We start from the raw sequence: 22,393 nt of genomic DNA, 5'->3' as shown, positions 1-22,393 counted from the left end.
CATGGCTGCAACGTATGCTGCTTCAACACCATACAGCTACTGGGTCAAAAATGAGATTTATCCATCGTAATGTTGCCCCAGACAGTGGCATTTTAAATAATGATATTCTGAACAGCAGCAAGAGCAAACACACACCCGTGACTGCATGTAAATGTGAACACACACTCGAATGCATAAAAACAGAAAGAAGTGGCAAGCTGAACAAGCTTAAAAGCAAATACTTTTCTATTAAAAGGCAAGTTGGCCAGTTCAGCTTATGTCTAGAGTATGATTAGAACCCCACTGTAAAACAATTACCAAGACACTATTCTGTATTTGATGTCTGAAAGGGAAAAGACCTCATGCAGACTCTGTGTGCGCTGGCAAGTGTATTTTACTGCTGATTTTCTATGAATAAACATATGCTAAGAGTGGCTGAAACACACTGCTGGTTTTAAACATGCTTAATGTAGTATTAGGGGTTCGTTTCCAAAGCTGTCTGCCTTGTTTATCAGCTTCCTCCCTCCAGCTGGCAAAGAATACCACTGATAGCAACTCCGATCAGCTGTCTGGCGCAGTACACTCATCTACAGGAGATGCATACTACTAGCAAAAAAAAAAAAAGAAAAGAAAGAATTTAAACAAAATGGTTCTAGCAATTTAGAAAACAGTTGTACTTTACTACTGTGAATCAATAATAACCATATAAATTATATGTCATCAAACTCATTCCATTGTAAATATTATGGTGTACAGCACTTACTGAGCTTATAAAACCAGAGAGTAATGCTTGGGCTGCTCCGTGCAGCTCCCAACATCCTCCTGTCCTCATCTTCCATTTGTGAGACCCTATAGTGCGAGTGTAGCATAAATACTGGAAGACAAGATTACTTCTTATTTACTAGAAAATTTTCAAGTGAAAAGCTGCACTATAGTTTTAAAAACTGTTATTGAATCTGTAGGCAAATATATCTAATACAGCTCAATTCAGCACAATTAGTAACACTGTGCTCTTTATCATCTTTGTCGGTGACATAGCACCATCAAGTACACCCTCAGCAAGTTTGCTGATGACAACAAGCTCAGTGATGCGGCTGACACAGCTGAAGGAAGGGATGCATCCATAATGACCTGGGCAGGCTTGAAAAGGCCCACATGAACCTGATGAAGTTTAACAAGGCCAAACGCAGGGTGTTGCACTTGGGGTGGGGCAATCCCAGATATGCGTACAGACTGGGAGAAGAACTCTTTGAGAGCAGAGCTGCAGAGAAGGACCTGGGAGTCCTGGTGGATGAAAAGCTAGACATGAGCAGCACTGTGCGCTTGCAGCCCAGAAGGCCAACGGTATCCAGGGCTGCAGCAACAGAGCGGTGGCAGCGGGGTGAGGGAGGGGACTGTCCCCCTCTGCTCTGCCCTCAGAGCCCCATCTGGAGTATTGCATCCAGTTCTGGAGCCCCCAGCGCAATAAATACGTGGAGCTGTTAGAATGGGTTCAGAGGAGGGCCATGAAGATGCTCGGAGAGCTGGAGCACCTCTGCTATAAGGACAGGATGAGCTTGTTTAGCTTGGAGCAGAGAATACCCCAGGGAGAACTCACTGCACTCACTCCAGTACTTGAAAGGAGCTTATAATCAGGAGGGAGACTGATCTGATAGTGAGAGGACAAGGGGGAATGTTTTTAAACAATGAGGACTGCTCATTATTATATTGGCTCACACAACATCAGAGGCAGATGGTGGTGGTATGGCACTAGAAGCCGAACCTTCCCCACTACTGCTCCATTGCATTTTGTTGACATGTGACAGATGGCAGCAGAGGGGCAGACTGACAAAATGGTGTCTGACATGGAAATGCAGATGGAGCAAATGGGTGGAACAGAATTCCTCCACACAGAAAAAAAAATGTTCCCCAGTGACATTCATTGATGCGTGGTGTGCTTCAGCAGTGACAGCAGTGGCTCACCTCTGCTGGTGCAGGATTTTCAAGCGTAGCATGCACGCTCTCATTCATCACTGGTGAAAATGCATGTCTAATGGTGGTGACTATGCTGAAAAATAGTGTTTTGTAGCCAAGAATTTGCTCTATTAAATAGTGTCATGGTACTCTTTGTACTTCTTGTAGTTTCCATGGAAATAATTTGGAGACATTACTTTCAGTGCAACCTACTTAAATGAGGCCCAAGACAATTCCTCTTTACTCAGTGTGGCCCAGGCAAGCCAAAAGCTTGGATAACCAGGGATTAGATGTTAGGAAAAGGTTCTTTACCCAGAGGGTGGTGAGGCCCTGGCACTGCTGCCCAGAGCTGTGAGTGCCCCATCCCTGCAGGTGCCCAAGGCCAGGTTGGATGGGTCCTGGGCAGCCTGAGCTGCTGGGGGGCAGCCCTGCCTACAGCAGGGGTTGGGGCTGGGTGGGCTTTAAGGTCCCTTCCAACCTAAACCACTCTAGAATTCTATGACTGCAACAGAAACATTATTTAAAGGACAGTTTAGGCAACACATGTCATTTGGGCAATATGGATCAAGTAACAAAAAGGAAATTTTCCTGACTATTTTTGAAAAAATACAGTATGAAGGAGTAGGACTTAATACATACCCACATTCTATACTCTATTTTAATGACTCAAGATAAATCAGATATTAGAAGCGTAAAAAGTGAATTAAAAAGTTAAAAAGTTCTTTCAACAAATCATCTAAAATTCTCATTTAGATAAGATTTTTGTCATCCCTCGTTTAATAGATTAGTATGTATTAATGATAAAAAGGATTAGTGGCTCTCCTAATTTCAGGCGATCCAGACCTGTTTTAGTTTTGACATACCTAACATCAGCACGGCTTCATTTACACCATCTGTCACACCCAGCAGGCTTCACGGGGGGGAACTCAGGGGCTGCAGCAGATCAGGATTCAAGGAGCTTACACAGCTCTGCCGCAGCAATGCCTGAGTCAAAGCAACAACGTCGGCGTCTCTTCTCTGCACACACTGCCTTTCAGAGGGGAACACATCCCTAGACCCATCCTCACACTTTGCTCACTTAACGCTTGCACTAAATGCAAGTGTTCTACAACACTTGGTGGTGTACTTGTATCTCCAACAGAACTGGTACTCATGAAGTGTGGAATCCTCATCCTTCATCTTCTGTAATTTCCCAAGAAGATGCCTGGCCTAAGATGGTGCCCAATAGGGTCAGTGCAGATGGGCAGGAGGCTCATCAGCTGCAGGTCATCCATCCATCAGCAGGATGTCCCTCTGCAGAAGGTGGCTCATCTCCCACCCCCTGCAGCTCCTTGAGGTTAGCCACAATCGCACGTAAATGCCGCTCCCTGCTCTGCACAAGAGATGTGGAATTTTTACTGAAAGAAGTAGGATCGGGTCTCCGAAGTACAAAACAAGAGTTACCTCCTGCCCCGTTTCCTCCATGAAAGGGCCGCTGGTCAATCAAGACAAAAGCTGCTATAAATTTTGCTCCAAAGCCCTAATCTTGGAGATTTGTGAACTACGTGCTAAATATTTAACATAAGCACGATATCTAACTTGTTTTCTGATTCCCTATCAAATTCAAAGCAGAGCAAGGGTGAGATGGCCGACAAAGCAGCATTTAATTCATAGCTATATCTAGATCAGAATATCCAGCCTAATTTACACAGACAGACAGTCACAGTTCACATAATCACATACAGCAGAATATGACAGGGGAATTACGGGACGAGGAAAGCATGTCTGAACTACGAGCTTCCTACTCTAAATGTATTAAATGCAGGCATTTAATTCTAAAGACTAACCTATTTGTTTCTTATTTTAAGCCAAAAATTTATTTCAAGCAGAAAGTACTGAACAAAACGTTATAGCTTTTTTGATTACTTGAAAAATAAAGAAATGAAATAGCTAATTTAGATTTAAGCTCCCACATGCCATGGGGATGCACTAGAAGAGATGGCCAAGCAAGGAATCATCTTATTCCACATGGCAGTCTTTTTTTCCCTCAGGTTCTTTTTCCAAACCAAGCTGGCAGTACTCAGAATTTCAATTCACTACACTACACTGGCATTCACCTCTGAACAGTCATTGCCACAAACAGGTGTGACAGCCTTTGCATCTAGACTCATGTTTTCACTCCAATGTAAAGCAAACCCTGCTCTTGCAAAGTTACTGTAGCAACGCTGCTGTCTTGAAGGAAATTAAAAACTTGGAATTAGAAGCCTGATTTTACTCAAACTCATTACAAGCTAATTATGGTGCAAATTCAGATGAGCTGGTATTTCTTGAAAAGACTTATTTGGAAAATAACATATTCAAAACCGCATCTGATAAGAACTCACTTCTTGCTCTCTGAGACCGACAAGAAACTTGGCTTGTGCTGATTCAAACAACTCAAGCAGAAAACATTGCGAAAAGGGGAGACAGGGAGAATGACAGATCAAGCCTGCGGAGGCACACCAGCAAACTGCTTTTCTCTGCTTCTTATGGACAGCATTCACCTCCTCTCGTGCACAGCATCTGTTTCCTCTTACAGCTGAAAAACATCAGTTTGATTAACTCTACTGGTTGAAAAACAACAGTTTGAGTAACTCACTGAGGAGGGAGCATGATCATCAGAGACACTTGCTGAAGTTTTCCAGACCTTGTAGAACACCAAACTGCGCAGACATGATGGGGTTGCTGCCCTAAGGAAGGTCTCAGATCAACTGGACTATACTGAAGTGTCCACACACATTTACCTTTTGCTGACGCATCACCCATGGCTTATGGTTCCCAACTCAAGGCAATTCTGTATTTAAGCTATGGTGAAAGCTCTGCTTTCTCCCTTTCTCTTTCCCACTTAACCTTCTTTTACTCATTTTTCTTTAGTAGCCATCACCTAAACTTGCCTCAAAGCAGTTGTAAGGGAATAGCACCTGTGCCAAAGTACCCTTTTGAGTGTAATGCCTACTAACTGCTGTTAGAAAGCTGCCTAATTTTGCCTTGAAGTAGTTGATTGATTGCTGTTGGAAAGCTCACCTTATTTGTTCCTGTGAGTCACTGTGAGCCACCGGTGTGACTATCACTTCTGTGACCCTGCTGAGCAGAGTGCCCTTTTCAGGGGGTCCCAAAGATTCACCTTCCAACCCACAGAGTGGGATGACACACTTGCTAATACCTCATGCTATTGTATTGCATTTAAATCACATTTAAGTCTAAGAAAAGAGTCATTTCTATAATCCATCTGCCTGCACTCTCTTTCCTATTACTTTCCTGTGACTTATCATCTTGTATCATATTTGTTTCTACAGCTAACGGATGGGCATTTTAGTAAAGGAAGTAATATCTCCAAGCCTCTGAGTGATGTAGCATGCTTTAGAGCACTCAAAATGAAAAATAATCATAAGCAATCACAGTACAGAATTTCTGGAGAAACAATCCATAACAAAGCAGTTGTTCTAATCAAGTGAAACTAGTTTATGTCAACTTTTCCTCAGCTCTTCTTAGCGCTTCTTTCATTTCAAGGCTTTGCTCACATGTGAGCTGGGGATGGTTCGGGAGTCTTGGTAAGTTGGTGGGTTAGGGCTCCTAAAGCTATGGAACAGCAGCAAAGAGACAGACCTCATCTTTCAGTTTAAACTTATTGTTCTTCAACTGTTTGCTGTAGGCTGACAGCAGCAAACTACACGCTGTTTTCCTCAGTTCAGCAGCCTAGCTGGACACATTATTCCTGGATAAACCAGTTAAAATACCCTTATTGGTCAAGGTATGCCAAAATAACGAGAAGCTGTCTCTCACAGAATTAATAAGCTTGAGATCTTACAAAACCGTCTGACTCAACAGGCTGGCATCTAAAATAAGGATACGCTGGTATTAAGTTTGATGTTCTCCACTATTCATCATCTTGATATTCAAACAGGCACTATTGAAAAACAGCAGCCTAAGAAGATTTCAGAAAACAGCAGAAACATCTCTAGAAAGGATAGATGTACAAAATGAGTTCAGTGCACAAACAGCTTGGAAATTCAAGGCAGTACTTCACCATGCAGGTGCTGGCATGCTGGCCCTTGACGGCAGTGGGCAGTGACAGCGTAGAAGGATGCAGAACCTATATAAACAGTCCTCAAAAAGAGAATGCTATGGATCCGCTAACACAATGAAGGGGAACAAAATCCTGCGTGTAAGCATTATCACATTATTGTGAATGAAGAAAGAAGTGAGCCTGCAGACACACAAAGCAGAAACTTCTCCATATGCGAAACTGGTACAACCAGAAATAGCATCCCTGATCTACACTGCTGGAGATTTTGGTAGGACAGTTCTCTGCCATAAGGGCAACGAAGCATTGAAATGGACTGTCTGGAGGCACTGCAAAGCACACATAAATGGCTTTCCAGAAACAACTCAGGCAAGTGCTTGCCCGAAACAGTGCTGCAGGGAAAAGCAGGTGAGGCTGTCTCCAAACCTGGATGAATCAGGGAGAAAAGCTTCAGAAAGCAAACAACAACAATATCAAAAACTAATACGTGCAATTTTTCTTCACTCATCTGCAAGACAAAGTACAGAAACTTGTTGGTTTGTTTGTTTTTAAACAGAAAGCTAGAAACGTTTCACAGACCAAATCTTTGCATATGCTAAAATACCCTTAGGAGTAATGAGAGAGAAAAATCACTTACTAGATCTTTAACTGAAAAGCTACTAGTCAAACTAATGCCAATCTGTAAGAGTATGAAAGTCTATTATTTCTTCACAGGATGAAGAAGTGTTAGTCCTAGGTATGCATTTCTCCTTCTCCAACTTTTCAACAAGCAATGCAAACACCCACTATCATTATTCAGAAGAACAACAAAACCAAGACAACTCAGCGGGCTCATGAAGAAGAGTCAGATAACCAACTGTAGAGAGCGTGACTAAACAAAGATGGAATTAGAGACATGAAAACTCGCGCTGTGTATATACAAAGAACACAAATGTGAAGGGGAAGACATGGAAGAGGCTGAGACAAAAAGAATATTGATGTTTAAATAATGAGCAGCCTTGCTGTGATCAAATTCTTTCTGGATTAGACACACAGTAGATAATGAAGTAGTACGCACATACAGAACGGCCAAGACATTAAAAACACAGTTTAAAAAAATCCTACAATAAACAGCACAATGGATCACAGATGATATCTCTCTCAGGACTAAATACAGTGGAAAAACACCAATTCCCTCCTTCACTTTCTTTTACAGCACAGTCAGCTTGCACAAATCGCCACACCTCACTGCTGTTTGAAAACAGCGTAGGCCAGAGTAGCCTTGTTCTGAATTTGACAGTGTCTGCCAACAGAGACCTCCAGCTTAAGCTGCAGATCTGTTTGCTGAGCCATACTGAAATGTTATAAAATTACTTTGGACGCTGACTCGCAAAAATAACAAAAAGCTCAAAATGCGTCCTTTTAGAATGCGTGTTGTTTCATAATGAAAGAACGCCCATAAACTTTTTAGGCCTCAGCATTTTGCATTCTTAGCGTTGCTAAGAAAGAAGGAAGGGAAACTCTGCAGACCCTGAGGGCAGAGAACTTATCTGGAGGAAAAGGAAATGCCCCGAAGGACTGTCGATGTCCCTGCGCTTCCTGAAGGTGACCTGTCACTGTCAGATTCAGTGACAAACACGTTCCTTTAAAAGCAGATAAACCACATGTTAAGCCTGAAAGCGATAAATGTCAACAATTTAGGGAGAGGGGAGATTAATCTGCTGTCTCTCCTGCTGCCAAATTTTGGAGCAGTGGGTGTTTTGTACTCCGAAACGTCAACCAGCACTTGCATCATTTGTTCCTTGCTCAAACCCGTGAACATCTTTCCATCCACCACTAAGTGGAGCTGTTACTCTTGGAAAAGGCTCTCTCCATAATTTCAAGTGTGTTTGCAGACAAGATTTTGTTGGCAGTATCTACAGCTTTCTGTAGGGTGAAACAGAAAAAAAAAATAAAAAATTAAAAGAAAAAGGGACTGAAAGCAACCAGCTTTATAGTTGCTTTTGCTCTCCATTTTTGCAGTAGAGCTATTCATTATTTCTGAGAGCAATTAATTGCTTTAATTTAACAGTAAGTATGTACCAGTATTTACCAATTATCATGGGATGGACCAGCGTCATAACTGTGGTTGTAAAGAATAAGTCTGCATACAACAGACAACGGCTCCATAACTGACACATATTGGAAACACTTCTGACTGTTTCAGCAGAGTTCGTATTTTGGGGTGCAGCAACCCAAGCAGAACCCCCCAGCTTGCAAATGTCAGTGCCAACTAACTCAGAGAGGATCTGAGGCACCAAAGGAGAACAGTGTGCAGGAGATGTCCTGTTACTGCCTCCATACATCACCCAATGACACGTGAAAAAGCCATGTGCCGTTAAGCAGAACATGGAGCCTACAATGCCCACCCTGAACTTCTGGAGAGAAAAAAAAATAAGACCTGTCGCAACGTCACAGGAAACCCAACTATACCCAAAGGGGTTGGTTGAAAAATATGCTGTCATTGTTTTATCCAGAGCAACTTGTACAGTGACAATCGGTGCTGGAGACTTCCCTGATTAAAATAAACTAAGTGAGATAGAAAAGGAAACTCCAGGAAACGGTAACTGCACTGGGTTTTGTGTTCATCAAGTCCCATAAATGAAAATAGAAACATGACATTTAAAAACAAAGTATGAGCTGCACCTTGCTTTCAGCCCTTTTAAATGCTCAGTCAATGGCAAACTAAATAAAACTTAGCTTTGGACACCTAAACCACTTCTAATATCAAAAGCAAGAAAAAGCAGTTGTCATTTAGGAGGAAAAAAAAAGTAGTAACCAGCAAATTTCATTGTTTTTCCATTCCTCAATACACCTCAGTACTCCAGCAGTGGCATTACTGCAACTCAGTAGATAATTTTTTTTAAAGCTACGTAAATAATAAAAATTAAATTGTGTTACTGAGAAGCAGACCAGAAGGAAACTATATTTATGAGAGAGAAACACGCTGCCTTAATAGCCCAGTCCTTTAAGATGCATTTCAAACAACTGCAAAGGAATCTCCAAGTAAAGCAGCTTCCCCACTTGGCAGCCTTGGGCAGCCCCAGGGTGGAAGCTGCTGGCCAAGGAAGGGGATGGAAAGGGAAAAAGCAGCTCATGAAGCGCTGGCTCCATGGAACTTGAAGCCTGCTGTTTGGCAGTGTTGTTTGCACAGCCCTGAGGAGCATAGCTCCCTGGGAAGCTCCAGCAGCTCACAGCTCCCCCTGGGCCAAGCTGCACAGCAGCCACCTTTTTGGGTTTCACTGCGCACACGAGGCAGCCCAATTCACAAGGCAGGGATCCAGGAGAGCAGAGGCACATCGTGCTTCTCTTGCTCTTTTCTTAGGTGACCACAACTGGTCCCACCTCTCCACCCTGCCTCAATTTTCTCATGTATAAAACACAGATGACGAAAGCTGAAGAGTGGCACTCAAAACAGAGAGGGGAGGGCTGCAGCTCAAGAAGTACAGATGTCACAGCCCAGCTCTGGCTTCTTCACTCCCCAGCTCACAGAAAAATAATGTGTCATAACCCATAAAACCAATGAGTCATAATCCAGCTCTAACTTGTTTGCTCCATTGCTCATAGCCAAATAATGCAAGGAAGACTGATGCTTACAGGGAAAGAATGTAAGTAGAGTAACACAGTGCTTCTCTCTCCTGTACTCCAGTCAGGATGTAGAAACAGGTATTGTAACAAGCCCTTATTACTACAGAACAAAGTTTTACCGTGTCTCAGCAGCTCAGATTTTACTCAAGTCTTTTCCAGGACACCCTTTCATTATTAATTATCAAGTCTTACACATATTAAAACAAAAACAAAACAAAACAAAAAAAGAACATAACATTCCAACTTACGTTCTCTATGACAAATGTCCATTCTTTGTCTTCAAACTCTTCAGCATGAGGATCCTAGAAAAACAAACCAGAGAATTTAAGTCTAAAAATAATCCAGGGTGCAAGAAATTGTACGTCAGCCAAGATTTCTGTATACTCAGAAATATTTTTACCCTCTGGTGGAGATAGAGGGAAATATTTCAGCTAGGACTAGGCTTCCATGGATGTCAATGAGATGAGAAAGAAGTTGGTGTTTGCTTGCCAGTAAAGATTTAATAAAGCCTCCCTGCAGACACAAACATGAGGCTGATTCTGATACAGGCCTGTAATTCCATTTGCCTTCAACCTATGCAAAAAAAACTAGTGGATATCTTACTTTAATTATTACATTATACCTTTGAAATAAATACAACAAACCTCTATCTTGTAGGACACAGTGGAGGAAGCCCACTGCTCCTACTTGGCATCCAACCTCCTTGTGCCCACAGCACGAGGGAAACTCGAAGTCACAGCTTCAGCAGAACACCTCATTTCACTGCAAGTTATTCAAATACCTGCCCATACTTCACAGTGTTTCTACTGCACTGCACACAAGAACTAAAAACCATTTGCACCACAAGGAAGACAAAATGAGTCTCCTAGATTCAGCATTCATTTCCAATGTCATGAGTTTTCAATCCAGTGCTGTAGTCTGCATTGTGCTTGTCTGAAACTAAGATAATGGTACAAACAGGAAATCATCTCCTTTGTGCCCTTACCAAGGATCCCACCTTTAAAAAAAAAAAAAAGGCTTAAGTCATTGATTTATCACCCAATTGAACCAACTGTAACCAAGTACCTCCTCCTTCTCTTGAAAGGAACGTAGTGATAAGCCTTTTTCCCTGACACGAAGGCTAATTTTGCTATACCTCAATTTTATCCTACTATTTCTAGTTATAGGAAACCCCCCAGCTACTCCTTTGCCTCTGACAGCCACATGTCAAAGATGCCTGCAGATAAACCTCACTTCTCCATCACTGGTGCTTGCCTTCATTATACGTGCTGAGATCCCTCAGTACCCACAGCATCTTCTTGCTGTCATCTGAAGCCCATCCGTGACACTACGCCAACACTATTTTGCTGTTGTAAGTTCAAATAGTGGATTGAGATATTTCCCTTCTGCTTTGTTTATCTCCAGCAGGACCATCTTTCCACAACATTACAAGCCTCACACTCAATCACTGCAGCCTTATCTGAGAACCACCTTATCCAAGTCTTTGCTTCAACCATCCTGCTTCCCTTCGTTTTGCTTCCAAGTCAGACATCCCAGCGCAGTGCCGCTGACAGAATCCAAACCCTATGAATATGAATAAATCTTCAGGGATATTATTAAAAAAAGAACACCACAGAATAATTTAAAAACAATGTACACAGCTGTAAATATGAGATGATACCATCACACATCCATCACGTTAAACACCACCACTTTGCAGCATCCTGCATTGCATAAATAAAGTGCCCAATACCCCCTGCTCTCCTGCATCCTACATCCGTTCTAAAGATATCATTGTCTGTAATCCAGCTATTAAATACTTATCGCTTTCGTGAGTTAACCTTGGGCAACTAACTTTTTGTTTAATTGCTTCCTCTGATACGGCATAAAATGACATAATGAGATTTAATAGGATCATTAATCACGTTAGGTTTAATACGCTACTCCTTAATATGTGACTGAACTCGTAAATAATTCCTCTTGCTCGACTTCCTTCAGCACTGCCCTGAACACTATTCGTGCACACTGACATGTGTCCCTAAAGCTCCTTACAAAGTCGGGGCCCAGTATTTTATCTTGTGTAGCAAACAAAACACCGTGATGCTGCCCACACAAGGCAATTACCTATAAACAAATTTCTTCTGCGAATGGCAATGCTGCTGATTCACACCTCTGGAAGCTACAGCATCTGCTGCTCTCTTCTGGAGTTTTGATAATTGGTTAGAGCAAAAAAAAATACCATGTATTCAAGAGGCTTCTTAAGGTTTAACATCAGCACATACATGAAAGGAAGTTGTGAACACTTCTGAAAGTCTAGATGTCCTACCACTTACACAGAGCACAAAATACAAATGCACATCTTCAAGGATCTAATGAACCTGACCAAAAATTCAGATGGTGTGAAATATGTTAAGATACAGACATTCTGCATATCCTATTTGTATATTTGTGTACTTTTTCCATGCATGTATATGTATTTTAAGAGCTATAGTTCTTGCTAGTCTTAAACTGACTCAGAAGCAGAAAGCCCCAAATAAGCTTATACAGATATGCCTCAGCATTTTGTTGCAAGAGGCACGTAGGTGGTTTCACTGTTCTTGCCAGCACGCTTTTATTACAAATCAGAGCAGCATGCAGTGCCTTATTTCTAGCTAACTTCTACCTTTATTACATGATCAGCACTAGCAGAGACTTCTACGTGTACAATTATAGCTGCAACAGTTTCTGTTGTAACCACCACTTCACCCTTCGGGCTAACACTTCCCTGTACGGTCTCTACACAAAGGGACATTGCTGTGAATCTGGTTAATCCTTTGTCTTAGTTTGGATTTGCAGAGGAAAATAGCAGAAAAAAGCATAATACATACTCACTCACTACTGTATGGCTAACCCATACTCCCTATTCAGCTGTCATATAAAACTCAGATGATGAATTTAGCAAACTATTATTCAAGGACTGTATGGATGACTGTTTTTCAAGAAAAATGGAATTGCAATGCAAAGACAAACTCCAGCAGTAGTAACTACAGCAGCCTTTGAAATTATCACCATATGAAAGTCCTCCAGGATAACACACCCCAGAAAGCCCCACATCACCTGCAAGCAGACAGCTGAAGATGTGTGGCTGGAAACACCTAAGGACAAGAACTACAAACATTCCTCATTCTCAAGCACCCTCCAGAAAGCAAACACTAAGGAAGACTGCCTTAAAAGCCCAAGGAACTGTTAGCCTCTAATATTTTTCTCAGCCTGGAATTGTCTCATACCACTGCAACTCCACTAACACAGAAGGAACATGAGTCAGCCTGAGCCAAGCATTTTACTGATAATACTCCATCAGTGCTCTGCAAATGCACTATGCCCTCCATCCAATATTCATGGCGGTTTTACCGTGAATTCAAAACTGCAACTGGGTAAATGGACTGAAAGAGTGGTCACTTCTCTTTCTTTGATCGCATTAAAAAAAACTAAGGAAAAAAAATCATCACTTTTAGTATCAAGAGATCAGCCCGTTTTCCTGTTTTTCTTTCTGTGTACATTCATCTCTCAATAGGATATTCCTCTTTAGAATCTTCCAAAGTAGTTTTGGAGCTTTCTTAATTTTTTCTGGCAAGTAGATTGCCTTAGTGCTCAAAACCACTGCTCAGGTAGAAAGTCAGTGGGAACTGTGGAAAGGAGAGCACGCCACATCACACTCCTGCAGTGAGGCTCTTGGAGAATTACATTCCCTACTCTCTTCTTGAGGTCAGTGTGGTGCTTCATCCACCAGCAGAAACCTAGCACAGCGCATATCACACTTTCCCAGTAACTCCCAGCTACTTTCCTAGAGATATGCTGACCCTCAACAAGCTCAGTCCTCCAATCTTTGCTATCCAATCCCACCCATCAGCCTCCTTTCTGCAATTCCATCCTGTCCTCTCATCTGTCAACCGCCAGAAAACAAACAGTTCATCAGGAACAGGGCAAGAGAAGAGCAACAAGGCATTTGCACAGCACATTTTTCTGTCTGCTGTTGATTAGAATCAGATCAACCCACTCTGCAAGGGCAGTGTCAAGAACTAGATCCTTTCTGCAGTGTATAAAGTAGCTCAGAAAACTGAAGAAGGTTTACCCAGTCCATAATCTGCAGTTGTTTCTATTTAGAATGAGAATATCTTGAGTTGGAAGGGACCCATACGGACCATCAAGTCCAACTCCTGGCTCCATGGAGCACCACCCAAAAATCAGAACATATGTCTGAGAGCATTGTCCTGATGCTTCTTGAACTCTGGCAGCTTGGTGCCATGACCACTGCCCTGTGGAGCCTGACCACCCTCTCAGTGAAGAATTTTTCTTGTAATAACAATAAAAAGAAGGTATGACAAACACGGAACCGCTCCTCCTCCTGATCGGCAGACAGAGCATCCAGGAAAAACCTCCTGACTGTTAACATCTGCAGCATTATTCCTTCCTTCCTTCTCTGTGCCTCCTCCCTAAGCTTTCCAGGCTTTTGAAGCTTGTCTTTGCATTATATCACTTCATGCCAGCCTTAATCTTTGGTCTTTCTTCCGGGGAAAGAAAAGGACTTAAGGACTGTCATACTGAATCTGATCAAGTGATGATGGGGTTTGTGATCCTTCTCTGCCAGAGACCGATAGCAGATGCTCTGCGTAGTCCTACATCTGCCCTCAGTATTTGAATGTGGCTACTGGAAGCTGCAGAAGATTCAGAATTTGACCCAATTCCTGCTGCTTCCAATGTTGTTTATATAGGTCTGATTAGCGTAGAAAAATGACATACAGCTCTGTTGAGTTTTCTTCTGAGTTTTCAGAAGGCAGCAAGTGGGGAGCAGACCTGTCCCTCTGTGTCACTACAACAAGCTCATTAGCACCTCCCCATAAAGCCCCCGGGCTAACAAGACAACAAGGGTTGACTGACCTTTTTGTTTTTTCCTTATTTAAACAAAATTTTTCAAATAGCCTCCACATTAACCCCCAATATTAAATTATTTTGTGTGCAAACAGAATTTTGCATCCCTCCTTTCCCTGAACTTATCCCTTTCATATCTGGCACAGACCATCTTGTCTTCTCTACACGGCTGGTTTTCTCTTATGGATTCTCTCTGGATTCTCTTATGGATTCTCTCTGGAATCAGGTCAAAGCCAGTGGCCTCTCTTGAACTGGAGACAACTTTATTGAAGGCTTTTTTCTCCCCATGACAGGAGAGAAATTATAAACTTAAATATACATATATACACACACACAGTCTGAAACTAAGCCAGAGTTACAGAATTCCCTCAGACCCACAGGCTCTCTGCTACAGCAAATCCACTTCTCCCTCTTCCAGCTGTACGAGACCCAAGCTGACTTTTGAAGGAGGTGAGCAGTACAGCAAACTCCTCAAAGACTGAGAGTCATCCCACCCCCTTTGTATTGCAGGGAAAGGTGGGATTTCAGGAACAGTTTAAAACCTGGCAACGGCTCCCATCGCTGGGTTATGGGCTGGCGGGGCACAGAGCTGTTCTTGGGATTGCCTAAGGCTGCTAACCTCACCTGCCCCTCCAGGCTGCCCTCCTCGTTCTGTGCTGCACAGCTCTCATGCTGACTTGCTGGGATTTGTTGTTTCTTTGAAGCAAAGCCTCTCAACTTAAATTCCAAAAAGAAAATAGACATGAATACCTCAAAGGTGATAGATTCCTATTCGTGCATACTGAAGGGCACACACTCAGTTTCTGTGTTGTAATCAAACTACGACTGAGGCTGTCAAGAAAGACAATGGGATTTATTCAGATAAATACGTGGGGATGGGAATGCTGGCAATCATACAAGTCCCCATTTCTATCTATTTTATCCTTATTTTACTCATAACTGATTATTTTGTCCTTAGAAGACCATGCCTTTTAATGAGCCTTTTCTGAGACTTTGGAATGAAGAGCTGGTAGTCTTCCCTGTTGATGCAACAGTACGCTGGTGTGATAAACCACGTGCATTACTGTCAGAACAAGGGCTGTTTGTAATCAAGAGAGGCAAAGTCCATGCTTACTCCAGATGAGCAAATATTTTTGCTCAGGAAGTTTACTTAGTTTTTAGGCTACAAAACAACGTTGTTGCAATTTAAACACTCATAGTACAATTGGCACCCGCTTGGCTTTGCTAAAAGCACTGATCTTACCTGACACAGAAATATTTCTCATTTATAAACTCTCACACTTGATATAAGCATGTGCATGTAAGCACTAATACACAGGGTTTCACATATGACAGCTAACCCTCGCTTATGTAGGGACTCTGAAAATGAACTTCTGGAGTGCAACCATGGCAACAATGAAAAATGTGACTTCAGTTAGCTTTCCTGGCATTTGTGGATCTTTCTATGAAAGCACTACAAATCATGGACTTAAGATGCACAATACATTTATTGTTTCGCAGTGCTTCTTTCCTCCCATTCTAATTGAGAATTCCAAGGCATAACCGAAGAGCAGTGTACAGCACAGCTGAGAAAGAAGAGACACTTTCAGAATAGATGGAACTTCTCATGAAATGAGCACTTGGGCTGGATGGACAGAAGCCAGAGGTAGGTACAGGAGGGATCCTCAGACCCCTTTAATGCTGCTCCCTACACGACTTCAGAGCATTATGAAGTTTGACTAGAAATCCAGAATTAAGTGAAACCAAGTAAAGGTTTTATTTATTTGAAATGAAAGTTTCCTAAGTGAAGGTTATTTTCTCTTCAGTGCTTGCTCTGTTTACTTAAGAGTTACAGACACATTGTTGGGAACGAACTAACACCCAAAATAGGGATGTGCAGATAGCACGAAGTACCTCATCTGCTGACCCATCACAGGCACTTCCCCAGCCAGCTCTCAAGTGTCCATAGGTGACTACTGAAGAGGATATTCTTAACATTCTCATCAGCACTTGAAACCTCGACTTATCTCCTAATCCCACCAGCAACACATTTCAACAGCCACTTACAAACACGCAGCCACTACAGTGTGATTCATTTCCCAAAACACATAGCTGTCTATTTTGGAGTCTGCTCTTCCCTTCCCTGTGCTTCTATTTCAAAGGGCACCACTGCGCTCATTTGTTATCTGTGATTGCTACAAAGCTCTGTCAGAGCAACCTGCTCTCCCATCAGTAGGTTCTGCCAGCATGGCCGTGGAGCCCACAGCTTCCCCCAGCTTCTCAACTTGTAGCATAAAGGGACAACCACTGTTTCTTAAAACAGCAAGGCCACATTAATCGTGGGTGTTGCAAAGTGATAAATATTCAGCAGTTACTCCTTTTCACAGGGAAGGATCGCCTAAGGGGGACTTAAGGATGGCAAAAGGAGACAATTGTTTTTCTGAGCTTTACAACTTTAAGGGTTTTGGCCTCCCTCCCTCCAGCGGAAATGATATAAATACCTAACTTGGAAGTCAGCTCCCAAAAAGGCTACTGCAGTCTGCTATTACATGCTTCTAACTCCTTTAGTACCAGCCAATCCATCAACTGTGCAAAAAATAGCTAGCTCCTTCTGACCATCTTCACCCAGAACGTACCAGCTACAGAAACAGCAGCTCCTCAGGTGCCACTACAGACCTACACTACAGCTGAATGCTGCTGCAGCACTGGCTGCTCTCATGGAGACAATAAATAGGGCTTTCTGGTGCATTACCCAACTTGCTCAAAAAGCACTGCTTTGTCACACATGCAGATCCATACAGGGAAAAAAAAGTGGGCTCTGTCAATTATGGGCAGTCTGTTTGGAGGAGCCAGAGGATTGATTTGAGCATATTGACATAAAAGCTGCCTGAGACTATGGATTTTTTTAAAAACCAAAACACTGAGATCAAGCAAACTCTGTACTTGTTCCCCTAGAGAAAAGCATGCACTGTTCCCAGAAGGCAATGCCCCTGAGGTTATTCACACTCCTCCTCTCCTCCCAGACCAACTCGTGAGATGAGATGGGCAAGAAAAGAGGCAGACTCATTTCTGGAGGGAGTGGGTGGGAGGCAGCAGCCCAGCACACAGATCCATTTGCAGTCACAGGGCTGGGTACGTTGAGGCTGCAGAGAGGCAAGGCACGGGCTCCTTCTCTCCTCTCACTGCTCGGTGCGAGCCCTCACATTACAACACCCAGCCCTGAAGAGGTGCAGCTAGGAATAACAAGGCAGTGTGGGATGGCAGGAGAGGGGTGGAAGGCATTAGTATTACAGAGCCACTGCATTACAGAACTGCATTCAAGCAAAACTTCATTTCTACCTCCTCACATAACACGCTAGCACATACACATTGAAGAACTGCCTGCATTTCTGCTTCACTGTAACTGTTAAAAATATGAAGTAACATTTAATGCCTTACATCATCATATTCAGATTATACAGATAAGCAGCATAGTCACATAATGGTGTTAAATGACTTAATTTAAGTAGAGGCCCTTGACGCATGCAAAGGCAAACAAGTTCTGCTAGTGAACTTTTGAACCTCAGTTGAAGACTACGTGTCTGCTATGAAGAGAGACAAATTTATGACAGCACCACCAGCAACACAGGAGGTTTCCTTTCACTGGCCATACAAGGACAAAAATATATAGGAGAGAAATCCTCTTCACAATCAATCTCAACGAATCAAATCATAAATTCACATTTGTGACCTTAGTAGCTAACTAGAAGCCACTTCTAACTAGTTATTCAGGGCAGTCCCAAAAACAGGACACAGAAATAACTTTTGCCCTAGGCTGTAAAGGGTACAGTTCTAAATAAGGACACACCATCCAAAGCTGCAGTTTATCTTTATGCAGAAAGGACTCTGTCCATCACTTCTGGGGAATTAAATTCTAGCATAACCATCCATTTCTCTCCTTGCTTTGGACTCACATAAACAAACTTCTTTTGTTTAAGCAAAAAAACGCAGCTCCTTAGAAAAAAATATCCTGCAAAAATCCTTCTCTGTACTATTCAATACTCCAAATCCACTCATAAGATTGAGCTAAGGCAAGTACTGTGCTGTTAGTATGACATCCTATCGTGAGCAGTCACTCCACCGCAGCTGAACAAGGAAGTCTAGAAATGGCTGTGTTTTCATGACTTCTGGCTTAGAACATTTAGAAAACCAATCAGACTAAAACCCATGCCAAGCATTTACACATGTACTACGTGCATACTCACACATGTACTCAGTTCTACGCCAATGACTCACTGTAATCAGCTCAATGGGATACTTCAATGTTAACTACAACAGCAACCTTTGGCAGGACACAGACCATCCTTCTCTCCTGTAGAACTAATGTTGTGCAGGTAATGACTTAAACCCACAAACATGTCTTTTTTTTTGCTTTTTTTTTTTTGTATGTTGCTTACAAAACATGAAAGATCATTTAAAAAACAAATACATACCTTAAAAAGTGTCACAGTAATCTCAACATTTTCAGGAACAGGCCATACCACCACCCCACGGTATGGGTTTTTGATTCCAGGCTGCCAGCTATGAGCCTAAAGAAAGAAAAGAAACAGTCAGCTTAAAACCATTACAAGGGTGCAGACCTGACTCTCACCAGGCCCAGCAGCACAGGCAGGTGTAACAAGCCACTGACTCCAAAAGGCTGCTTTCTTAAATGCATGGCTCCATGCAACACCATGAAGGACATCATTAAGAATGGGAGTTAGGAAACCCAGACCACTAGGAGCAGGAGTTATTTCAGTGAACCCAAGTTGCCCTTACAAGGTTCTGGCTTTTAAGTACACAGCACAGAGTGAGACGCTCAGAGCCCTGCAAAAATCAAGGCTGTAAGTACAGAGCTTCTGTGACAAGCTGTGCTTTATTTTGATTTTATTCTGATCAGGGAATGTTTTATTTAAAGAAAATATAATAAGTGCAGTACACAATATGGGCATGGCCATCTTCACCCCTGATAAAGAAAAAAAACTAAAAAACACACGACAAGAATTTATTATACAGATTAAATGCTGCTACAACACTTAAATCCTTAAGAATTAGTAGGCTGAGGTACACACACCTAGAAAGAATAATTTCAAACACAGCAAAATAGCCTGAGAACACGTTTACCTTTGCTCATCAATTTGGACTGATGCAGGGTCAGTACTGAAATTGTAACAGCTAGTACTGAAAAGTGCCAGCTGCGAGTTCTTCTGTTTCAGAGTAAACTTGGAAGAAAGCATGTTTAACTTCACCCAGTTTGTGATGCTGTAGGGCAAATGAGGAGAGATGCTGATACACCCTCACTGCTCAGCAGTCACTTGTGCTATTAAAAATCCGCTGAAGTTTCGTCAGGAAAGAATGAACGATCTCACTACTGTTATCTGTAGCCAATTAACAAGGCTTTTTTTCTTTCTCTTTTCCTTAAAGCTCTAGATCGTCACCGTTCATTACAGTTTTATCCTCCTGTCACTCAGAACCTCAGATTAAAACTCCCTATTTGCTGTAGTAATAAGACTAGTACGGCTTGCCTCTCAGGTACCTGTAAGGCTTAAACAGGAGTTGCCACATCAAAGCGTGAAACAATCCTATCCAACAACCTAAAGGAAGCACCTCTGCACTGCGTCCTCTTAGTGCCAGGTTTGTGCCTGGCAGCTCCATGGTGTGTGCCTGCCACCCCAGCAGCTCCCCCTGTTCAGCTGGCTGCAGCAGCACCAGCACACCTCAACAGCCTCTCCTAACCCCAGCCTGAGGTCTGCAGATGAGCCGCAGGTGACAGCAAGTGCTGAAGCAGCAGGGGCAGGAGAGGCAGGATGGACGGATGGAAGCAGAGGTGGAAAAGCTGGGAAGAGCCACGAAGCTAAAGAATGGGGAAGCTGTGGGCACAACACAGCCTAAGCAGCCACCAGAGAAAGGAGTCCTGTCTGCCCACGCAGCCATACACGCACTGCACACTCATTTCCATCCAAAGATCTTTGTTTTCTTGCTGAACATCGCCAACCCCCTTGTGACTTTATCAGAGATTTTTGCCATCTTTGGTTTTTTATTGAATCTCCAGCTCTCAAAGATGTCTAATTAGATAGGAAATTTCAGCAAGTTTCTATGTTTTGTGCTTGCAGAATCCAATTAAGTATAGCGTGACCAGGGACATCTGAGGAAGGGAGGGGAAAAACACAGCAATTTGATAGAATCCAACTTCTACAAATTTTAGTCCGTGAATTTCAACCTAAACTCATTATTCTTAGGCAGGCCTGGATGAACTTTTCAACAGCTGAGCAAACAACACTACTCACAGCTTTACTCTGAGAGTTTATTTTATATGAAGAAGCAGCTCAGTGAGCAGTAGAATGCACTGCAACAGCTGCCATCCCCACAGCATCAGTCCCAGCCCCACTTACTGTCCCTTCCAGCTCCCAACACCATTCCCCTTTGTCTGATGGGGATGTGCAGTGGGTACAGGGCAATCAGAGCTGAATGTGTGCTCACCTGCAGTCAGGCTGTCATAGAATCACACAGAATCACAGAATGGCCCGGGCTGGAAGGGACCTCAAGGATCATGAATCTCCAACCTCTCCGCCGCAGGCAGGGCCAGCAATCTCCCCACTTCATACTAGACCAGACTGCCCAGAGCCCCATCCAACCTGGCCTTGAACACCTCCAGGGATGGGGCATCCACAACCTCTCTGGGCAGCTGTTCCAGCACCTCACCACTCTCATAGTAAAGAACTTCCCCTGATATCCAACCTAAATCTTCCCTCCTTCAACTTAAAACCATTTCCCCTTGTCCTGCTGTTATCTACCCTTTCAAAGAGTTGACTCCTCTCCTTGGGTGTCCTTGGGTGCCGCCTTGTAAATGGGCAACACTTGGACAAAAAATGGACCATAAATAGCAGCTTCTCCACTACAGAGGGGACTTCGTCCTTTCTCCAGACTGCACTTTTCACACAGCTAATGGCACCTCTGGAAGCAGCACCTTTCTGAGAGTTTTGGCTGACATTGACACATGCCAAACCGCTGCTTCCTGAGGCCCAGATGCTGACAACCAGCTTAGCCAAGGATCACGTTTATAAAATGAACCAGAAGAAGAGCACTCACTGGTGCAGGTAAAGCTTCAGTTCAAGAACTGTATCAGCATTACCTCCAACCAGAAGAGTTGGTGACAGGCAATAAGAATACACACACACAGATATACATGATTTTCCGTCACCGAGACAGACACATCACCGGAAGCGACAAGCAGGAGACAAGTCCCAGCTAATAAGCTTTTAAAGCAAAGCTGTTCTGTGATCAGCTGAATGTCACTAAATCCTCCTTTAGCTTTGAAAAAGAAATACTGTACCTAACAAACAGCCAACAGAAAAAGGTAACACTGAAACTACATCTGGGTTGTTGGGAAGGGGAAAGGAAAAAGGGAAAACAAAGGGGGGAAAACACAGGGGAAGTGCTAACAACTCAACAATAAGTAATACTTAATATGGGGAGCGCTATTCTAATGCATTTTTTCTCCTGCCAGGGACCTCCACAGTTCAGTTTCTTGAAATTGCATCTGATTTGTTCTGCCACCATTTTAAGCTGTCCCCCCACAGCCGCTTTGCTATGTGAGCAGGATCAGGCCACCTGCCCACAGCCGGCCTGTCAACGCTTCCAGCCCCGTTCTGAGAGGCAGCTTCTGGCAGGGCTCAGCGAAGGCCCAACGCGCCTCTGCAGCACTCCAAGCCAGCTCCCACCTCCAGCTCCACTCCTCACCGGGCTGCACGGCCAGGCAGACTTCTCCCTCATCTCCTACTCATCCTCGCTCACGTTCCCTCTCAGCCCACCCCTGCAGCAGGGAGCAGAAGTGGTCCGGCACACATAAGTGCCTCCTGCACAGCCCTTCCCTCCAGCAGCTCCCAAACCTGAGGGGTGAGAGTCAAGGCCCACAGCAGAAATGCTCTG

At 43.2% G+C, this 22,393-nt stretch overlaps 1 protein-coding gene across 16 annotated transcripts in view; it reads right to left on the bottom strand.

Annotated features, from left to right (window-relative positions):
* EHBP1 (EH domain binding protein 1) overlaps positions 1–22,393 on the bottom strand; it is a 195,532-nt gene that overhangs the window by 142,477 nt on the left and 30,662 nt on the right. For all 16 annotated transcript variants that reach the window (XM_015278098.4, XM_046939158.1, XM_046939161.1 and 13 more), the window contains 2 exons: positions 18,919–19,014; positions 9,829–9,882 (listed from right to left, as the gene is read on the bottom strand). In XM_015278098.4, coding sequence (XP_015133584.2) covers positions 9,829–9,882; positions 18,919–19,014 — 150 coding nt within the window. The remainder of the gene's footprint in view (positions 1–9,828; positions 9,883–18,918; positions 19,015–22,393) is intronic.

Source organism: Gallus gallus, chromosome 3 (genome assembly GCF_016699485.2).
Source record: "Gallus gallus isolate bGalGal1 chromosome 3, bGalGal1.mat.broiler.GRCg7b, whole genome shotgun sequence".
Lineage (NCBI taxonomy): Eukaryota > Metazoa > Chordata > Aves > Galliformes > Phasianidae > Gallus > Gallus gallus.
Note: the sequence above shows the minus strand (reverse complement) of the source record. Positions and strands in the feature narration are given on the sequence as shown.